Source organism: Chiroxiphia lanceolata, chromosome 18 (assembly GCF_009829145.1).
Source record: "Chiroxiphia lanceolata isolate bChiLan1 chromosome 18, bChiLan1.pri, whole genome shotgun sequence".
Classification (NCBI taxonomy): domain Eukaryota; kingdom Metazoa; phylum Chordata; class Aves; order Passeriformes; family Pipridae; genus Chiroxiphia; species Chiroxiphia lanceolata.
The window spans coordinates 5,438,308-5,457,120 of NC_045654.1; the positions used below are offsets into that span (position 1 = coordinate 5,438,308).

At 41.3% G+C, this 18,813-nt stretch overlaps 1 protein-coding gene across 1 annotated transcript; it reads left to right on the forward strand.

Moving 5' to 3' along the window:
- Positions 1-1,902: 1,902 nt before the first annotated feature.
- Positions 1,903-18,643, forward strand: CRKL (CRK like proto-oncogene, adaptor protein). Its single transcript, XM_032706004.1, has 3 exons — positions 1,903-2,685; positions 5,858-6,320; positions 14,893-18,643. Exons 1-3 carry the CDS (start codon positions 2,372-2,374, stop codon positions 15,025-15,027), a joined length of 912 nt encoding a protein of 303 aa, XP_032561895.1. The 5' UTR covers positions 1,903-2,371; the 3' UTR covers positions 15,028-18,643.
- Positions 18,644-18,813: the final 170 nt, after the last annotated feature.

Here is an 18,813-nt window from a genome sequence, read left to right on the forward strand (position 1 = left end):
TGGCTTTTGTAATTCTTTTTAAACAATATTTAACATGGTATTGCAAGTTCAAGTGCTATCTTTTAATCTGTATTTTGGTCATGGCCAAAAAGAAAATAATCCAAACCTGTTGAAATGACACAAGAAAACATAACAACCTTCATAATCTATTGCAGCCTGTCTACATGTGTTTAAAACTGACTTATTGGCAGATACAAGAACCTAAACCAGTAGGGATGGATCAAAGGTATAGCTACTAAGTAAGGTTCCCTAGCAATGGATGAAATATTTTTGCATAGATGTGGATTTTCAGATGCAATTATTCATCTCTGGGTCCCTGTTTTGCCAGTGTTGCTGTACATGACTAACAGCTGTTGTTTTCCACCCAGGAGATGGCTGTATTTCAGAGGCTGGTAAAATGATACCTGTACATGTATTCAGGAGCTGCTTTAAGATCCTTTTGTGTCAGTTGGTGTTATGAGACTTTCCTGGATGATTTTGTCTAAAACATAAGGATGACATTGGAGGAATCTTCCATTTTAAATGAACCCTGCTAAATGTCTGCAGAGACACAGCCCATATGTTCCAATCCAGACACCTCAGTTGGCACTAGTTGCCAACATAGGAAGAAGAACAAAGAGAAAAAAAATGACTATGTTGTCATTTTTGGAAAAGGTGACAAAGGTGGAATAAGACTGGACAACAGTCTGGTTAGGCACTTCAAGACAGATATCTTAAATCTATTTCTCCATTTTAACTGGTTTTTTTGCTTTCACGTGCTGCTTCATTTCACAGGCCCCAAGCAAAACGAAAAGAAAACCAAAATCAAAAGCCCAAATTACACAAAGTCACAGGACTGAGCTAAAATCACACTATTTGCAAAGGTTTCTAGCACGAGCGGGGAATTAGCGCAGTCGTTTTGCGGCGCCTCTTGCCCATTGCAGCTGCACACGGGCACTGGCACCGCCGGCCCTCCGGACCGTGAGTCAGACGGCGCAGAGGCCTCGGTGCCCGTGTGGGGTCACCGCGGCAACATCCCTCTCAAATTCGAACAGCTCATCCCCACCAGGCGCCAGGTGCTGCCCCAGAGCCCTGCTGAGTCCTTTCCGGGGCTTCCTTCCTCCTCAGCGGCTGCGACACCATCTTCCCTCCCGCCCGAGCCAGACAGGGCTTTGACCCCGTTATCTGGCTATAAAGAGGCAGGAAACGGCCTCTTGGAGCACGTAGGAAGTTATCTCGAGATCAGAGATGATTATCACAGCGGTCCGTTTTGTTCCTTACCAAAAAAAAAAAAAAAAAATTAACTAGTAAAAGACCAAAACCTCAGGGGAGGCGATGTCTGTCTCCAAACCGCCTGGGGTCAGGGTGCTGTCACCGCTCAGATCCAGGAGTGCGGAGGGGAGGGAAGCAGGAGACCCCGGACGGAAGGGAACCGCACGGTGCCTCGGGGCACCGAGGCGAAGAGGGGAAAGCCTGGGACTGGGCGGCACCGAGGAGGGAGGATGTGCCGAGAGAGGGATGGGCAGAAGATGGAGGGTCCTCCTCAGATGTCTTAAGACCAAGAGCTGGGCAGTTTTTGTGGGTGACCTGCGCCAAAGCACGTCTGCAGCACCGAGGGAGCCCTGCCCTGTGAGGGGCTGCGGTGGGCGCGGGGCCACCTCTGCCTCACTCAGTGCACGTTCACTCACCCCGGCCGGGGGCGCGCCGGGAAGGTCTAAGTGACTCCAGCCCGGGGAACTGTGGAAGGAAGGCTCTCCCTGTGCCCCGAACGCCAGGACGGGGCACCGAGTCCCCGTCCCGACGCCACCGCCCTCAGCCCGGCCCCGGGGCGGGCGCGGCCGCGCGCTGCCGCCGCCATGGCGCGTGCGCGGGGCGGTGTCTGGGAGCGCTCCCGCCGCCCGGCGCCGCCGCCATTTTGGTGCTTGGCTCGCGAGGGGAGGGAACCCGCGGCAGGACGCGGCGCCCGGCGCTTCTGCCTCCCCCGTCCCGCCCCGCGCCGGCTCCGCTCGCCGCCTGCCCGTGCCACCCGCCGCTGTTCCTCGCCAACCCGCCTGGCCGGGCCCGCCACAGGCCTGAGAGAGGCGGGAAGGATGCCCTGCACACCCCGCCGCTGAGGGAGACTCGGGGGCCCTGAGCGCCGCGTCTGGCCAGCCCCACCCCAGCCGCTCCTCGGCCCTCCGCCTCCGGCGGCGCGGAGCTTCCTTCTCCCCTTTTCCCTGGGTTTCCTCTCTCCTGGGCTGGGCACGAGCCGCTTTTCCCCTCGCCCCCTGCCCGCGCCGCCTCCCAGGCCTCTCTGCCCAGGCCTTCCCTTCTCCGAGTCTCTTCCTCTGCCTGGGCCTTCGGGCTCCTCACCTTCCTTCCTCCCCTCCCTTCCCCTTCCCCGGCCGGAGCCATGTCCTCCGCCGCTCGTTTCGATTCGTCGGACCGCTCCAGCTGGTACGTGGGCCCGGTGTCCCGGGCGGAGGCGCAGACGCGGCTGCAGGGGCAGCGGCACGGCATGTTCCTGGTGCGGGACTCGTCCACCTGCCCGGGCGATTATGTGCTCTCGGTGTCCGAGAACTCCCGCGTTTCCCACTACATCATCAACTCCTTGCCCAACCGCCGCTTTAAGATCGGCGACCAGGAGTTCGAGCACCTGCCCGCCCTGCTGGAGTTCTACAAGATCCACTACCTGGACACCACCACCCTCATCGAGCCCGCGCCCAGGTGAGTGCCACCCTGCCCTCGCCCCCCGCACCGCCACCTTTGCTCCAGGTGGCAACAGGAGGTGAGACCTATAAAGGTGTCATAGTCCAGCTGAGTAGCTCTGGGATCTGGCAGTGGATATACTATATGTACGAAGGAAACATTTTTTTCTAATACTGGGCCTTAAGGCTCTGGCTGTCGCTGACCATTACGGGTTGTTCTTTCAGTCAAATCATGCACATAACGCAGCGGCCCTGTCCTTACAGTACGTGTAGATGTGTAAAGGTACTGTGTAACTCTCTACCACTGTCTGTAATTGCCTTGCAAGAGGGTGTGGTCGTGCCGAAGCACGTCACCCTTTCTGTGTTACCCTGCTGGTATTGTCTTTCTGTTCCTAGGATGGTTGAGAAGCTGGTTCACCCGTCTTCTCAGGGATTGAAGTACAGCCTCGGAGCTTAATTTGCTGTCTGCCCCTGCATCCACGCTGATTACAATAGAACAGGCCTTTATGTGATTAGGCTGCTTCACCCTGTTATGTCAGCATTAATACATTCTAGAACAGCATTTCCCAAACTCCTAGAGTGGCACTCCCACCCCAGAAAAATGTAAAGCATTTAATTCTCACAGTTTGGTTATGTCACTTTTCATCTATATCTGCATACTCTGAGAAATGCTGTTCTGGGAGGATGGGAAAATGTGACTTGGCTATGAGCTCCTTCTTTGTCCTGTTCCCAGCATGGGACATACCTGCAACCTACATCAGTAAACTGCTTATCAAAAACCCTAGAACATACTCCTTATTTTTCATTAATAAAGCTTTTCTCAGTATCTTATTTCAAAACTTTTGGGCTTCCTGGATAGAATGAAGAGAAATAAAAGCTAGAAAAGTAGTGACAAATTAAAAAGAGAAATTCAGATTGGTTCACTTCTAAATTCTGCATTTTAAAATCTTATTCTGTTTTGCAGATTAGCAAGTTCTTAGGGGGGAAGAATAACTTTGAGGTTTATAATCACAATTTAACCTTGGCGTAGACCAGTAGTTAATGACAATCACTTGTCAAAGGTTGACAATAGCTTGTCAAGTTGAAAAAACTCAAGTGGTCAGAAGTCTTTCTGAGAAGCTATCAGGTGATGAGCAGGATGTGACAGAAAGCACTAGCTTTAAGAACTCTTCAAGCTGCTCACAAGTCTTCTGTGTAGTGACTGTGGCTAGAAGGATGGGGGGGGTGAAAAAAAATATCACTTCCACCATTGCAGGAATGCTTAACTGGAGCTGCCCAGTGTTATGTACATGCTTAAACTTGTGGACAGTTGGGAGCAAAGAAGTCTTACACTGAAGCAATCTTTATGCTTATCTCTGTTCTCTGAACCTGGATACTCTTGTACCTTTCTTGATGAAAAAAAACTCATTCTTAATCATTTGTGACCATGGCTGACTTGGCTTTCTCAAAGCATTTGAAAACTTGGACCTGATTTCACTTGCTCACTTGGTATTTGTGAGGAGTCCTGGGTGAAATGTTCTATGAGCATTTTAGTACCACCTTATTTTCAAGGTTTCAATTGCTTATTGTTCTTCCCAGCAGAGACAGATGGGACCCAGCCTGCTGTGAACTGACAGGCATTTTTTATAAGGATCAACTAGGTGGTTTTCCTTAGCATGATTTTTGTTAAACCTCTTTTTAGAAAAATCAGTGACGTGGTTGATGGTTTGAAATTCTGTTCAAAGGAAACTTCCTGCTGCGAGAGGGAGGATGAGAGGTAGCATTTCCGGATTTCTTTTCATTTTATTTTTAGTTAATGGACTAGGTTTAGAATAGGGCTGGACAGGTATATGCTTCAGAACTCTTATGCTAATTCTTATTTCTCTGGCATTTTCACTGCACTCAGATGCTTGTGCTTTTGAAAGCTGTTCATTCTTTTAATGTCATAAAGTACAACCTGAAAGGTGGTTTTTGCAGTAGAATTAAGCAGTTTGTTGTACAGAGCCATGCAGTACTTTTAGATCTCAAATATGACATTTTAAACTTTTAAACAGTTGAAAATAGATTGTTTTAAACTTCCTATTTGTTTTGTGTCTCTAATAGTGAGCTCTGACCATCATTACAGATGTTCCTGAGCTCTTGCCTATGCAGAGCGACTGCTCCCTGAAGGGTTCTCTCTCTCCCCCCTCTTTGACTGCAGCAGGGTGTCTGAAAGATTGAATATCTTTCTGTTCAGGGCTTCTGGCACATCGTGCAAAAATCATGGGGGTTTGAATTCCATCGTATTTTGCAAGTAGCAGAAGAGAATTGAAGTAGGCTAATGACATGCATTCTTGCTATCATATCTTAGATAATAAGTATCTGCTGTGGCCTATATCCTTTAAGATTTCTGACAGCTGCTTTGAATAAAATGTATAACATTTAGGATGGAAATACATTGCAGGGAAAATAGTCTCATTTGATGGCCAGTAGAATATTATCACAGACAACAAAGTGACTGTATTTGACATATGATGGACATAATAATAAACAATTATGTGAATAAAGTAAAGATAATACTACAGTTAAGAATGGAATATTTCTAGAAGGCTAGCTTTTTTTTCCTTACTCCTTTCTTACCAGTGGATGCAAGTATTTCATACTGTCTTTTATGAAGATGTCGTACTTTTGTTCTGTTTCTCCACTATGGTGCCTCAAGTCTGGCATTTAGAGTTAGTAAAGTCTCTAGAAGTGGATGCTGTAGTCGAAATCTAACAAATTATTTGGGCAACTTTGGGTGGGAGGGCTCTTGGAGAGATTCACAGCTACATTTTTGTGGACCTTCCACCCCAGTCATCCAAATGATTTTTATTTGTTTTCTCTCTCATGCCTGTCATAACTTAAGCTATAGAATTAACTTTACTCCGCTCAAAGGTCCTCACAACAATCCAGAAGAGGAGGATAAAGATCTTGCATTATTTCTCCCTGTTCTCTGCATCTGTGATAGATTTTTATTGGGTTTCTGGAGTAGCTAATTTGGGTATTTAAGTAATTACTTGAGAGCATGAGTTACTCATGAAATGCCTCACAGTGCTACCAAGCCAATACTTTCATTACAAAGCTGAATAAGTAATTCTCTAATTGATGCTCCTGCTGTAAAACCGGTACTTGGCTTTGGTACTGGAAGCACAAACCAGTAGCCATCACTTTTACCAAGTCTTCTTTACACTTAGGTATCCAAGTCCACCCATGGGATCTGGATCTGCCCCTGCTATGTCCACTGCAGAAGAAAATGTGGAGTATGTTCGGACTCTCTATGACTTTCCCGGCAATGATGCCGAGGATCTTCCATTTAAAAAGGGCGAGATACTGGTAATTGTGGAGAAGCCAGAAGAACAGTGGTGGAGTGCCAGAAACAAGGATGGTCGGATTGGGATGATTCCTGTTCCTTATGTAGAAAAGCTAGTCAGATCTTCTATTGGGAAGCATGGAAACAGGAATTCCAACAGTTACGGTATTCCAGAACCTGCCCACGCTTATGCTCAGCCTCAAACTGCAAGTCCCCTTCCCTCAGTATCCAGTACACCCGGAGCAGTGATCAATCCTCTGCCATCAACACAGAACGGACCAGTGTATGCCAAAGCTATCCAAAAGAGAGTACCCTGTGCTTATGACAAGACTGCACTGGCATTAGAGGTAAGTGTTTCCTCTCAAGTTTTAGGGTTTTCAGTTGCCTTGTAAAAGAAGAAACTAAAAATTGTCAGTGGTGAAGCTGGTGTGGCTGACTTTGTATGAAATCTGCTGAGTTATGTCAGGGGACTGACAAGTTAGGTCACAGTCTGAAGAAACATCTACAAAAATTGCTTCATCTATAGCACTTCCTTTGAGAAAAGTGACCAAGTCAGTAGCTTCAGGACCTGTATTTTCCCTCCCTTGCTTGTTCAACAGTTCATTACAAGGGTAGCGGAGTGTACACATGCTGCTGTGGAAGTAAGTGCTAGTCAGAGGATGACTTTGCTTCTCCACCTAATCTTGGAGAAGGAAAGAGATGTTTCATTAATCACTGCAGTGTTCCAGATTGAGAACTGGCATCCCTCAGAGAAAGGTAAGGATTGCTGATACACAGAGTCTTTCTGATCCTCAGCTGCACTTGATCTCATACTGAGAGCTGAAATCTGAGCAGAATATATAAGAAATACTTCAGTCCCTTTTACTTTTGAAAAAGTGGAATTTGAGACACCTTAAGACCTAAATTGGGGGTGAGGAGGTCAGATGAAGGAGTGTAGTGTAACCTCTAAAGTTGTGCTGGAAATTCCTGTGCTTGCCAAAGCATTTTTTATTTTATTTTTATTCGGGATATCTTTAAGATTTTAAAGCTTTAGTCTGTAAATAGTAAAGAATACGTGTTACAGTGTTAGTTTAACTGAAGTAAATGATGGATTGGAATAGGTTTTCTAAAACTATCTCCAAAACATTGAGACTGTTACTTTTACATTTAGATTATTAACCATAGTTAAAAAGTATCTCCTCTGGAAAAAATGCTGGTGTCCAAGGTTAAATCTGAGTGTGCTGCAATACCTTCAATGAACAAATGCAAGGAAACAAGCATAGGAAGCAACAACATTTTAGCAAGTAAAATAGTGGTTTTAAAAATACTTTTGAACTTTTCCTGTTGCTTTTTCTCAGTCACTTTGCAAGTTAAAGCTTTTACCTATGGCTGATACTTTGGACTGAAATTTGAAAGGTTATATTTGTGACTTCCAGTTATTCACAATACTCACCCTAAGTGTTTTTTCCTCCTGTAAGACTTCTACAGGTGATTACTCTTATGGGGTTAAAAGTTAAATATATATCACTGGGTTTTCTTTGTGTCCTATGAAATCTAGCAGCTTGTTGTTTGTGAACAGTGTGTGAAAATTATCATAGAACAAAGTGTAAATTCACTGCCAGTTGCACTGTACAGAAGATTCCTGCCAAAACTACTTATGCTTCTGAAAGCAAAGCAAGGCAAGCAATTGATTTGGTTATGTTATCAATGTGTCATGGAATTACTTCAGGAAACTTGCATTGCTCCAGGGTGGCAGAACCACTTGGAAAATTGGCCCCAAATAGACTTTTCTGACTTGCTCTTTAGGTGATCTAGTTAATCCTGTCAATTTAGCCACTCTAGGATGCCAGTAGGATTAATTCTCTGACCAACACATAGGTTTGACTTGTTTTGAACCTTCAAATTGCTGAAGTTTTGTTTGAGAGATTCTTCTCATCCAATAATCACTTACTGCCTCATGCCTTTTTGTCTTCCCATGCAGTCTGTTTTTTTTTTGCAAGTGCACCTTATCCACACTGTGGCTTCTCAAGAGCTTCAGAAGCAGAATTCTGGGAACTGATCCATCTTTTCATTGAAATCAGTGATTACAGCTTGTCCCTACCTATCCATGCATAGGGAACTTTTTTGTCACATGGACTATTCTTAAAGAAAAACACATTCATCTTTTCATGATCTTCCTTCAGGTTGCCAAACACCTGCAGGGCCATGATGATATATTTAATCTCAGCCTTGTCAGGGCTCTACACATCACTAAATAATCTAAACCATTTGAAGCTTCTGTTTTGTAAGACCACTGAGAGTAGCTTGTGTTAGACAAAGAACAGGTTATGGGAATGTCCTGGGGAAGAAAGCTCATGGTGTTCTTTCATAAGAATAGTATTTGACATACTCTACCTTAGTATAAGTGTACTCTAAATGGAAGCCCAGCTTGTACAGGTAGCACACCTTGTTAGTATAATTACATGGTTCCTGATTGTGCAATCTCATTTAAACTGACAAAACAATATTGGGAGCAAAATATCTGTTTGCTGGCTCTAGCCCTGTGTGGTCAGCACACAGACAGTACTTAAAAGGAAGAGAATACCATCTGGAGTAAATAAAGCTATTGCATAGTAATGCTTGACTTCCTTTTAAGTGGAGGGATGTCATTCTCCTGGGTTCAGCTTGAAAATGGGACAAGCTCCCTGCTTGCAGGTCCAGTTTTTCTATTGTACACTATTGCTTATATAAGCTGACAGAATTTCTCTTCAAGAAAAGGTAAAAATTCATAGCCAGCCTGTTATAGAGAAGTTTGTTTTGTAAGCAAAGTATACTATTTTTATTTATTTATTTAATCTTCTCACATGAAAAATGTAAAGTGACTGTACTACAGAAAATCTGAAACAAGATCTGTTTGGTTAGATAACAATGGAGGGTTCAGTTTTTAAATAGTATTTAAAGTGTGACAATTTAAGAGCAACTACAACGTTGTTTCTGTAGGATACTAGGTACTGGGGCATTTATTACTGCTGGGCTACATTTATTTAGCATTCATATAGAATCACAGAATGGTTTGGGTTGGAAGGGACCTTAAAGATCATCTTGTTGCAACCTTCCATTAGACCAGGTTGCTCCAAGCTCTGTCCAGCTTGGCCTTGAACACTTCCAGGGATGGGGAGTTAACAACCTCTCTGGGTAACACTATTGCTATTATTGGAGTGACTAATGTCTAAGTGTTGACTGGATCCTACTGCATTATATACTCTACTTTTATTCTCTAAAATAAAAAATTATAATCTGTTTATATGTTAAAATGGTAGTTTCAAGTATAGCTACTATCTCAAAGCTTACAGCTGGTGGTACCTATAACTTTGGGCATCTATCTGCACTAGGGTACAATTAAAGCCTGTGATAAGTTACATGTATTTCTAAGATTTATGTATGCTCTTGTCAGTTGAGTTAGTTACCTTGGCAGTTCAGATTTAATGCTTTTAATTAAATGAAGTCTGTAGTTTCTCACTACAACTAACTTTATTACTAATATGTGTAGAATTTTCATGGATACTGCATTAAAAAAAAACAAACAAAAAAGCAACCAAAAACCAGACCACCAAACAACCAAACCACAAAAAAAAAAATAAAAGAACTCCAACCACACAACTGAAAAGCACAACAGCCAACGACCCAGATCTGTTTCTTTACTTGGGTGCTTTAAGCCAAGAAGCTATTTCCTTCCTTTCTGGTGCTGTAGAGGAAGGGATATGAAGGACAGGGATACAGTGTCCTGTGTTTACTGGGACTAGAACTCTACCTTACGGGGTTATGTGCTGCTGTTCTTCAGTCCTGCTTTACTATGGAAAACTAGGAGGGCAATCTTCTGTTCAAAGGTCATATCATATGGCAACAGCAGCTGAAGAAGGTGATGAATTTTGTAAGAGCACAAACTCTGGCACTGTCACTGTGATACAGAGCAGCAAAGTCTACCTGGAAGTTTCCCAGCATTTAATAACTAGTGGTGGTCCTATAGCCAGCCTGTTAGTAATAATATGCTAACAAAGTTTTTTTCTAAACTGACAAGTTCAAACCAGGACATGAACAACAAATTCCAAATTCACTTGTAAAATGGAACAAAATGGCATAAGGGACCAGAAAATAGGAGATCAGCGGCAGCCACTGGATTTATACCTGTCACATGTTTAAAGAATGGGTCTTAAATAAATTGCAAGAGCTCTAATAAGTGTCATAGACAATTTTGAAGGCAGGAATAGTCCTAGAGTTCATGTCCAGACTTAACATGACAGCGTTTTGGAATCAGAGATTTTTTTAAACAAGAGTTGCACTATATTTTTATAGCGAAGTTTTATACTAATGATAGGTTTTTGTAGCCCTGTGCCAGCATTGTACTGTTAAGTAGTTTATCTTTTCATGATGTGTCAATCATATACATGTGTGTTTGCTATACAAAGTTAACCTGTCACTGTTTATAATTATATAACTGACTTATAATATTTCTCTTGAGCTTGTTACAATTAGGTTACAGTTAACTTTTTCCCTCTTCAAAGGAAAGTTGAGAGAAGTAGGCCAAAATGTGCTAGTAGGAGAACTTTCTTAATTAGGAAATTAGGCTACTTCTTTCAGTAGACAACAAGCATTGTGTTTTTCTCAAGCCAAGAACACTGAGTATTGCTGTATTAAAGATTAAAATGCATCTAACCCACAAGGTCTGGATTTTAAGCAAAATATTGAGCCTGTACTTCTGAAGGGTTGATTATTGAATTGAAAGTCAGCTCTCCAAATTCTGTACAATCATGACAGGTGGCTTAACCCAAGGGAGACAGGCTGCTATCATTTAATGAAAAGCAGCACTTTTTCGGTGCTGCAACCCCTACTCTGACCGTTTTTGTAGCTCTAGGTGATGTGCAAAGTTCCTTTGTTTTACTCTGTTCCTAGGTGAGGCCAGATTAATAGCATCTAGGACTTCCACATTTCTGTGCTGTCCTTTGACCTCTTTTCATGTCTCAAGAATAGAAGGTCTTTCCTCTGAACCGTTTGATTCTCTGGTTTGGGCATCAGCTATTATTCTTCTGGCACAGAACATCAGAAGTGAAGGAAAATTAAGCTGTGCTTTCATTCAGCCTGTTGGTTTCTTGGATCTTCCAATGCATAAAGCACCAGCGCCTTCAGTGTCCCTTTGTCCTGTTTGCAGAGTGGCTGAATTCTGCCTCTTTTGTGCAGCTTCACACCTTTTAGGGACAGTGGGATTTCAGGTAGTTCCTCAGTGCCTCTTGTTTGTTCTTCTCTGTTGGTTTTGGTACTAACAGTGTTAACAAAGAAGGTGAAGTGTGAGGCTAATTAGGATAATGACTGAGACTCATCACCCCATAGATTCCAGAGAGCAGTGCTTTCTGTAGTATTGACCCAGTAGGTTAAAAGAATGATTTAGAGTTTTAATGCATTTTTATCTCCTTAAATTTACGTTACAGAACTCTATGAGCCATAGAACTGTTAACATACAGTTGTTGGAATATCTGTAAAACTCATTGAATTGGTTGACTGTGTGAATAAAATGGCATTTTGTAGAGTATGAATCAGCTACAAACGGGAAACAGGTATGGAAGAGTCCGGAGTGAATGAAGCAACCTTTCTGACTGGCATGTTCCACAGCTCCTGTTTCCCCAGGGCTTTGAATTCATGCTCTAACAAGGACATAATGAAAGATGCTATCTGAAATACGTTTTGATTTTATCATTTGGGTGTAACCAAATGGCTGCATTTCAGAAGAATTGCTCATTTCAGCAGTGATGCTTCCATCCAGTGATGCTTGTGTGCTTCAGGACTGGATTAACCTGAGAGATGCTGAGTCTACGGAAGCGTTATCCTAATTTATAGATAAGGGCCATGAGCTGTCCGGAGTCATACAGGAAGTTTGTGGCAGAGATGAGAATAGAACCAGGTCTCCTGACTCTGTCCTGTGCCTAATCATAAGACAATCCCTCTGACTGGCTTAGAACACTCTCTGCAAAAAGTTAAATATTTTAGTGGGAGATTGCACCCCAACTGACCATATTATAGATGCTTTATAAAGCACTTGCCAAATACTGCTTTTACTTAATATTTTGGGGGAAAATACATAGTGGGATTACTTGACCAGATTCTTCTCAACATTGCCAAAATGAAGGTCTTTAACATAAGATCCATAAGTTACTCTATCATGAAATCAAGGTTCCTGCTCCAAAAATCTCACTTCAGCATGCTGTTTCATCTAACCTTCTCAGAGAAACTGCATTTTTGAGATATCACACAAGATGATATTCAGAAGCTTGCATTAAAAAAAAATAAAAAATAATATAAAGTTATTGCAAACTAATTTAGTATTCCAGTGGTTCTTGGCATATAGGAGTATTTTTTGAGTAGCTTTTGTCAGCCAGCTCTTTAGTGGCAGATTCTGATGTATAAATACATATACATGTGTGTGTATATATATAGCTTTGCCCACCCAGCAGTGTAAAGGACATTTTACATCCTTAATCTACATGGCAGTTTGTTGCAATGCAATAAGAGACATACTGTAAATATTTTTTTCACTGAGCTAAAGTAAGGCTCCCAAACCTATTCATGCTGTGAAATCATTCAGAGCCAAATTTTCTAGAGCTTCAAAATGAATAATGGATTGAACTCTACAGCACATGAACAGAATTATATTGTCAGATTCTCAGAAAATGCAGGTCCATGTTTTTGATCCATTATACTAGAGATTATTTTTAATATTAAAGGGTTTGAGGGCAGATTGGGTTTATGGTCTGGTGTAAATGCAATTTCCTGTTAGCTTTTAACAGGTGTGAAGTTGGCTGCATCTTCTTCAATTTGGTCTAAAACTTGGAACTTAGATCTGTCTTCAAGGGTTATTTAAATATAGCAATGTAACACTGAGTATTTATAGATATTATCAGCCTTTTCCTAAAGAGACATTCGCTGGGTTCCTGTTTAGGTCATCTTGTTACTATTTAAAGCTTTCTCTAGCCTTTCTATTTGGTGAGAAGTCTGACAAATCATGCTTTTTAGCAAATACACAATTAAAGCATGCTGCAGCAGGCCCTGCAGAGATGAAAACCAGTCAGGTTAATGCTGTGTGTACGTGCTGACTATCATGGGTAGTGTTCAGCTACTTCATCCTATGTATGCTGGCTTCATGTTTGAGTTTAGGAACAGCATAAATAAAAATGTCCATTTAAAAAAGTAATGTCTCAGTTATATCCTCCTCTCTCAGAAGTGCAAGATTACAATGGTTCCAAGTGTGAAAGTCTCAGATTTGGGGGGGTAATCAGGACACAACCCAAATAGTGAAAAAAAAAAAAATTAGAGAAGGTAGAGCAACACATTTTGCTTAAATGTCTAGCTTTATTCTAACATGCAACATAAAGCTTAAATCTCTAGAAGTAGTTCCAAAGTTGGACAAACTATATTGTAAGAGACGTAACACTGAGTGACTGACTGGCAAGGAGTTTATTGTAGTATCTTAAATTTCACTTGAGCATTCTTGCTCCTGAGTGATCTTCAAAAAACATCTATTGGAGTAATGGTAACCGGTTTAAATGGGCTTCAAATCATCTAGGGGCATGCACACTGTTTTATAAACTAGTGGGGTTTAGTTTAACATAAAGTACATAGGTCTTACCTGAAAGATTTTAGTTTAAGGACCTTGGCTAAGGGGCTATCTGCATCTATTCTGAATTTTAATACTATTTAGATGGTGTAGACAAATGGTTATACATACTGTATCAAAATTAAAGTCTATTTTTTTCCTTAAATAAGAAGATTAAAGCTAGTTTCCTTTGAATTTCATAACGGTAGTTTGGTAACTAAGACTCAGCTACAAAGAGCTTGAACCTAGTTTGGGAAAGAAACTTATGAACTGTTGGCCCTTGGTCATAGGCTGGTTCTACTTTTCATGAAATTAGTTCTTAGCTGATAATGTCAGTTTTCTAATATTTACTCTCGTTACCACATAGAGTCAATTAAGTAAACAGGAAGGGAGGGGGACAGTGAGAGAGCTGCTGCAAGAGACCACGTGTTCAGCTGTCCTGAGCATTTGAGAATGAGCATTTAGCTCATCTTAAACGCTGCTTGTCAGATGGGATATTTTGCTTTCTAAATTGGCCTAATCCAAATGAAATACAGGTATTGAACAATAAGAGTATGACTTATCATCATGTAGGCCGATGTTTCTTGCTCGATCATAGTTTAGGCTTTTCTCATCTTTCACTGCCAGACAGGAAGAGACAGTTATGGTAGGAAAGGCTTGACATGTCATCATTCCTGTTTCAAATCCTTTGGCAGGAAGTAGAGGTGAAAACAACAAATAAAGCTAGAGTCTTTATATCTAATACTAAAACAGAGAGGTTTGAGATGGCTTTTGCCTGCTTTAGAACCGTACCATTATTTTAGAAACTACAGAAGGTTCTCAGACTGTGATAATCAGAACTAAAACTTCAAGTAATGGTTTCATTGCCTGAGGGATCTTTCTTTGAAAAACTGAATTTCCTGTAAGTCAGCTGATGCTAAAACCAGTACAAGTACTGTGCTCTTTTGAATGGATGTTGAGTCTCATCACTGATGGAAGCTTTAGTGATGTTAATTTGCATCTAAAATAAAGATACTGTTGCATAAAGCTGCAAGGCTTTCTATAGGAAAAGGTGTAGTTTCATAATTTGTCTTTCTGTTGGTAAATCTACATGTTGAGTATATGTAAATATACATATATTCTGGGAAATACACAGACAACATTATCGTTTTTAGCAGTAAAATATTGGTAGTTCAGTGAAAGTGACTTTTCAATTGTACCTTATGCCAAGAAGAGGGTGAGGTTTCTTTCCCTATAATGGGCTTGTATTTGTTATTCCTCTTCATTTGATTTGCATCAGAGGTGTGATAACTTCTCTTTTTTTTTTTCTAATCCCCCAGGTTGGAGATATAGTGAAGGTTACAAGGATGAATATAAATGGTCAGTGGGAAGGAGAAGTCAACGGTCGGAAAGGGCTGTTCCCCTTCACACACGTGAAAATATTTGACCCTCAAAACCCAGATGAGAACGAGTGACTCCCTCTGCCCAATTTACACTGCTGCTTCATTTTCCTGGCTATCATTAGCGTTGTTTGAGGTGGGATGATGACTTAATGGCACATTGCTAGCATTGCCCATTTTCCAGCTTGCTGCAGTTTGACGGTTCTTTTAATATACATTTGGAGTACATACAACTGAAGTCACTGCCTGACCTTCATACCCTAGTTGCATCATCCAGAATTTTAGTTTCACTTTTAAAACTGTTGGGCCTTAAGCTGGAGAAGACTGAACCGGAATATTAGCAGAGAGGTATGGGAAGAAAACCTTTCCTCTTGAGACTTCCATGGACTTTTTCTAGTTTGCTCAGTAGGAAGAGCCCTAATCTTAGATCAAAACATGCAACTCGTGCATTACTGTCCAACAAAAAGCAACAACAAAAATGCAATTTTAGGACTGAAGAAGATTTAGTTTTAAAATTACCTGTCCTAAGGTAGTACATTTAAAATGACGGTCTCTTCAAAGGACAATAATTGGAGTTTATGTATTCTAAGCAGTTGTATTAGACACTGCTCCTTTCTGTTAACTCTTAAGCTTGTTGTTGACCTTCCTGAAACAGTGTGTGTTAAATGCAAATAACCATTGATTGAGCTGCATTGAAGCTGAGGCATTTATTTATAAGGAAACTTAGGAGGGTTTGATACTTGTAACCTGGTTTTGACATATTTAATGACTTTCTATGATTTTTGCAAGCACTAACTGTAGAAAGTGAGCTTTAAGGGGAAACACTTTGGCCTGGTCTATATACAGCTCTTCTGCAGTGTTGAAAGTGTAGTTTTACTAGTATAGAAGTGCTCATCTATTACTTGATAGACAGATCAGATTGCCACAGTGTGGAGAGGTAGGAGAGGAGCAGGACAGAAGAACTTGGTAAATACAGATAAAATCCTCTTACTTCAACAATTAAACACCTTTTATATCTATTTCTCTGTAGGCTCCCTGCTCTCTCCAAAGTTTCCTAACTATGCCAGCCCCAGCTCATTGAAAGCTCCTTTTCAAACACAGTACCTTTTTTTCCAGGATGTCTCTGTGTTGCTGTGCTTCTCTTCCAGGGCTGCTTTCATCTTCCTTTGTTCTTCCCTCTTCTTCCTTGCTTGTACCCCAAGTCCTCTGCATGTTATCACGAGTTTCTTTACCCTTCCAAATGAGTTGGCTCTGGTTTATATATGCCCCAGGTCCCTCCCCCTCCCAGCATCCTCTAGAAAATGGTTAATTGGAGTCAGGTTCCTGAGTTCCCCATGTGATAAATCAGTGTTCAGGCTGGAGGAGGCCACAAAGGTGTCTGTTATCAGTACAACTTCTTCCCTATTTCTGTACCTTAGCTATCCTGCTGTAACTGTACCTACAGCAGAGAGCACATGGCTGCAGGAAGTGCAGTCCATGCCATGCAGGTGCTCATCCTGAGCCTGGGTGCAGGATATCAAAGCGTAGGTGCAGTGGAATCCTGTGCCACCTTCTTCAAATGTGTGTTGTAGGTGAACTGGAATGCTCTTTTTAAAATGGTGGAACGCTGAATTAACAGAATACACATCTGCAGAGACTACAACCAGAAAACCTCCCTTTTCAGACAGCCTGGTTAAAGCAAATGTCCGATGTGGAAGCTACAGGAAAACAGCAGCCTCCATTTCTCAACTTTTGAAGGCTGTCAGTTGTAGCAAAATGAGAAACGTCAAACACCTGCTCTTATAAATGTCAAATGATATAAACATTGTCTTAAGCTCCAGCACATTTTCTTGTTGATTTGTGTTACTTGATCCTAATAAAAGCACGTTGGTCTTAGTTCACGTGGAAGTGCCATGAGATCCTAAGCTGGAAGGCACTGAACTGCAAAAATGGCATTTGCAACCAGACATTCAAAGTGCCGGGTTTTAAAGAAGTCTCTCTGTTCATCTATTTGCTGTTTTCTGTAGTATTGATCGAGTGGCTGACAGTCTAGAAGTTCTTGTAGAGCATTTTACTACCAAATTAACTGTGAAGTAGAGTAGCATTGACTGAATTGTTTGGTGCTGTAATTCTTGACAATAGGCATTGACATTTTGTCTTGCAAAGAAAAGCTATGCAGCTCTTAACTAAAGAAGGTCATGCTTTTCCTGTGCCCCGACGATACCCACACGTTTACTACACAGATTGTACTACTGAAAGTCATCTTTTGAATACAGAAACTGCACTAAACTCAGTCTACTGCAGAGAAATCTTATTTCAGGCCTGACCTAGTTACAGGCAGCTCTTCAGAAGACTGATGGTTGAATTCTTCCTTTGCTTGGTAAATAAATACTGTGAGATTTGAGATCTTGAACACAGCTTTTAACCTGATTTTTTTTTTTCACTGAAATAAATGTCTTGACTCATCCCCTCCTTGAATAAGGTGTACACTTTGAACACAGATGTTGGTTTAGGTTTAATTATGTTCTGCAGAAAAGCAAAACATTTTCCTTCAAAACTATGCAAAATTTGTGTGTAGTGGCATCTGATGCAAAGACAAGAATTCTTAAATTTCTGTGAACCTGGTTTTAGGCCACAAATGAACAGTGTTTCTCCAAGTAGCATTGGTGTGGTTCAGGTATGTAAAATGTGGTTTCAATGTAGCATACTGACCAGCCTAAGCTGATTGTAACCTTGCTTCAAAATGTGTCTTGGCTATTTTACTATGAGACAAGTATTTTCATATAAAGACTGCATTGGATCAGTGTGTGTTTCTCTCTGAAGGACTCTGGATTCTCAATCGCTTGTCGCTTGCTTACACGTGTGCTGTCTGTTGCTTTATGAAACCTCTTAAATTGGAGTGATAACCTATCAGTGTAAATGTTCTTGGGCGTGTAAGGTAACCTTAATATGAAGCATGAGAGCCTACAGGTGATGGCTTCAATCTATGCACCATTAAAGTTGCTTTGGAACTAGGAGCTGGTGTAATGACCTGGTGCCACAGTAGGCTTAGTGCTTGGCTTCCTCCTGCTGTGTACATGTGTATATAGACGTTGAAGCCTCTGACCAGTCTGAAAGTTTAAATGAAGACTGTTTTAATCAGTGTCCATCACTGGATAAGCGCTAATTTAATTCATGATTGTTTACAAATTGGGAAAGAATAAACAAAAGGGAATATCCTGTTTGGGTTGGGGCTCTGAAGAGCCTGAGCATTATTTTTGTAAAGGGAAAAACAGCATTCTTTGTGCCATTTCATGTGCCTGTAAATGAATTTTTATATTGTATTAACATCCTGGAAATGAGTGGGCTGCCTTTGTTTTCTAGTCCAGTTTTCAAGCATTTTCCTCAATTACCTGCATTTGAAAGTGAGACCTGCCTAAAAGACTGCCTTTTGGGACCAGTGAAAGCGTTCCTGTATAGTTGTCATTTTCTGTTTATTTGTGTTAAAAGTGTGTTTTGGGTCAAGGATACAATTATTGCAGTGGGAAAGGTGGCCTTGTATTTGAGACAGTCTTCACTGTGTAAACTTTTAAACACAATATGTAATTTAAAGACCATGATCTTCAGGCAATAATATTAAGTGTAAGCTTTTAAAATTTATTTTGGGGATCATAGCTTGTTTTATTTTTTGTGCTATGAAATTAACAGTATTAAATGAATTATATTCTTAGAATATATGGAGTGTCTTTTCTTAAGATTAGTGCCTTTTTAATTTCTTACTCCACTTAAATCATAGAACTGGTCCCAACATCAAGCCACTGTGTTTTTTTCCCCAGTGCCCTGTTTGTACAGTCTAAATAAAACTCGCCTCAACTTACAGTATTATTTGTTGTCTTTAAGTCT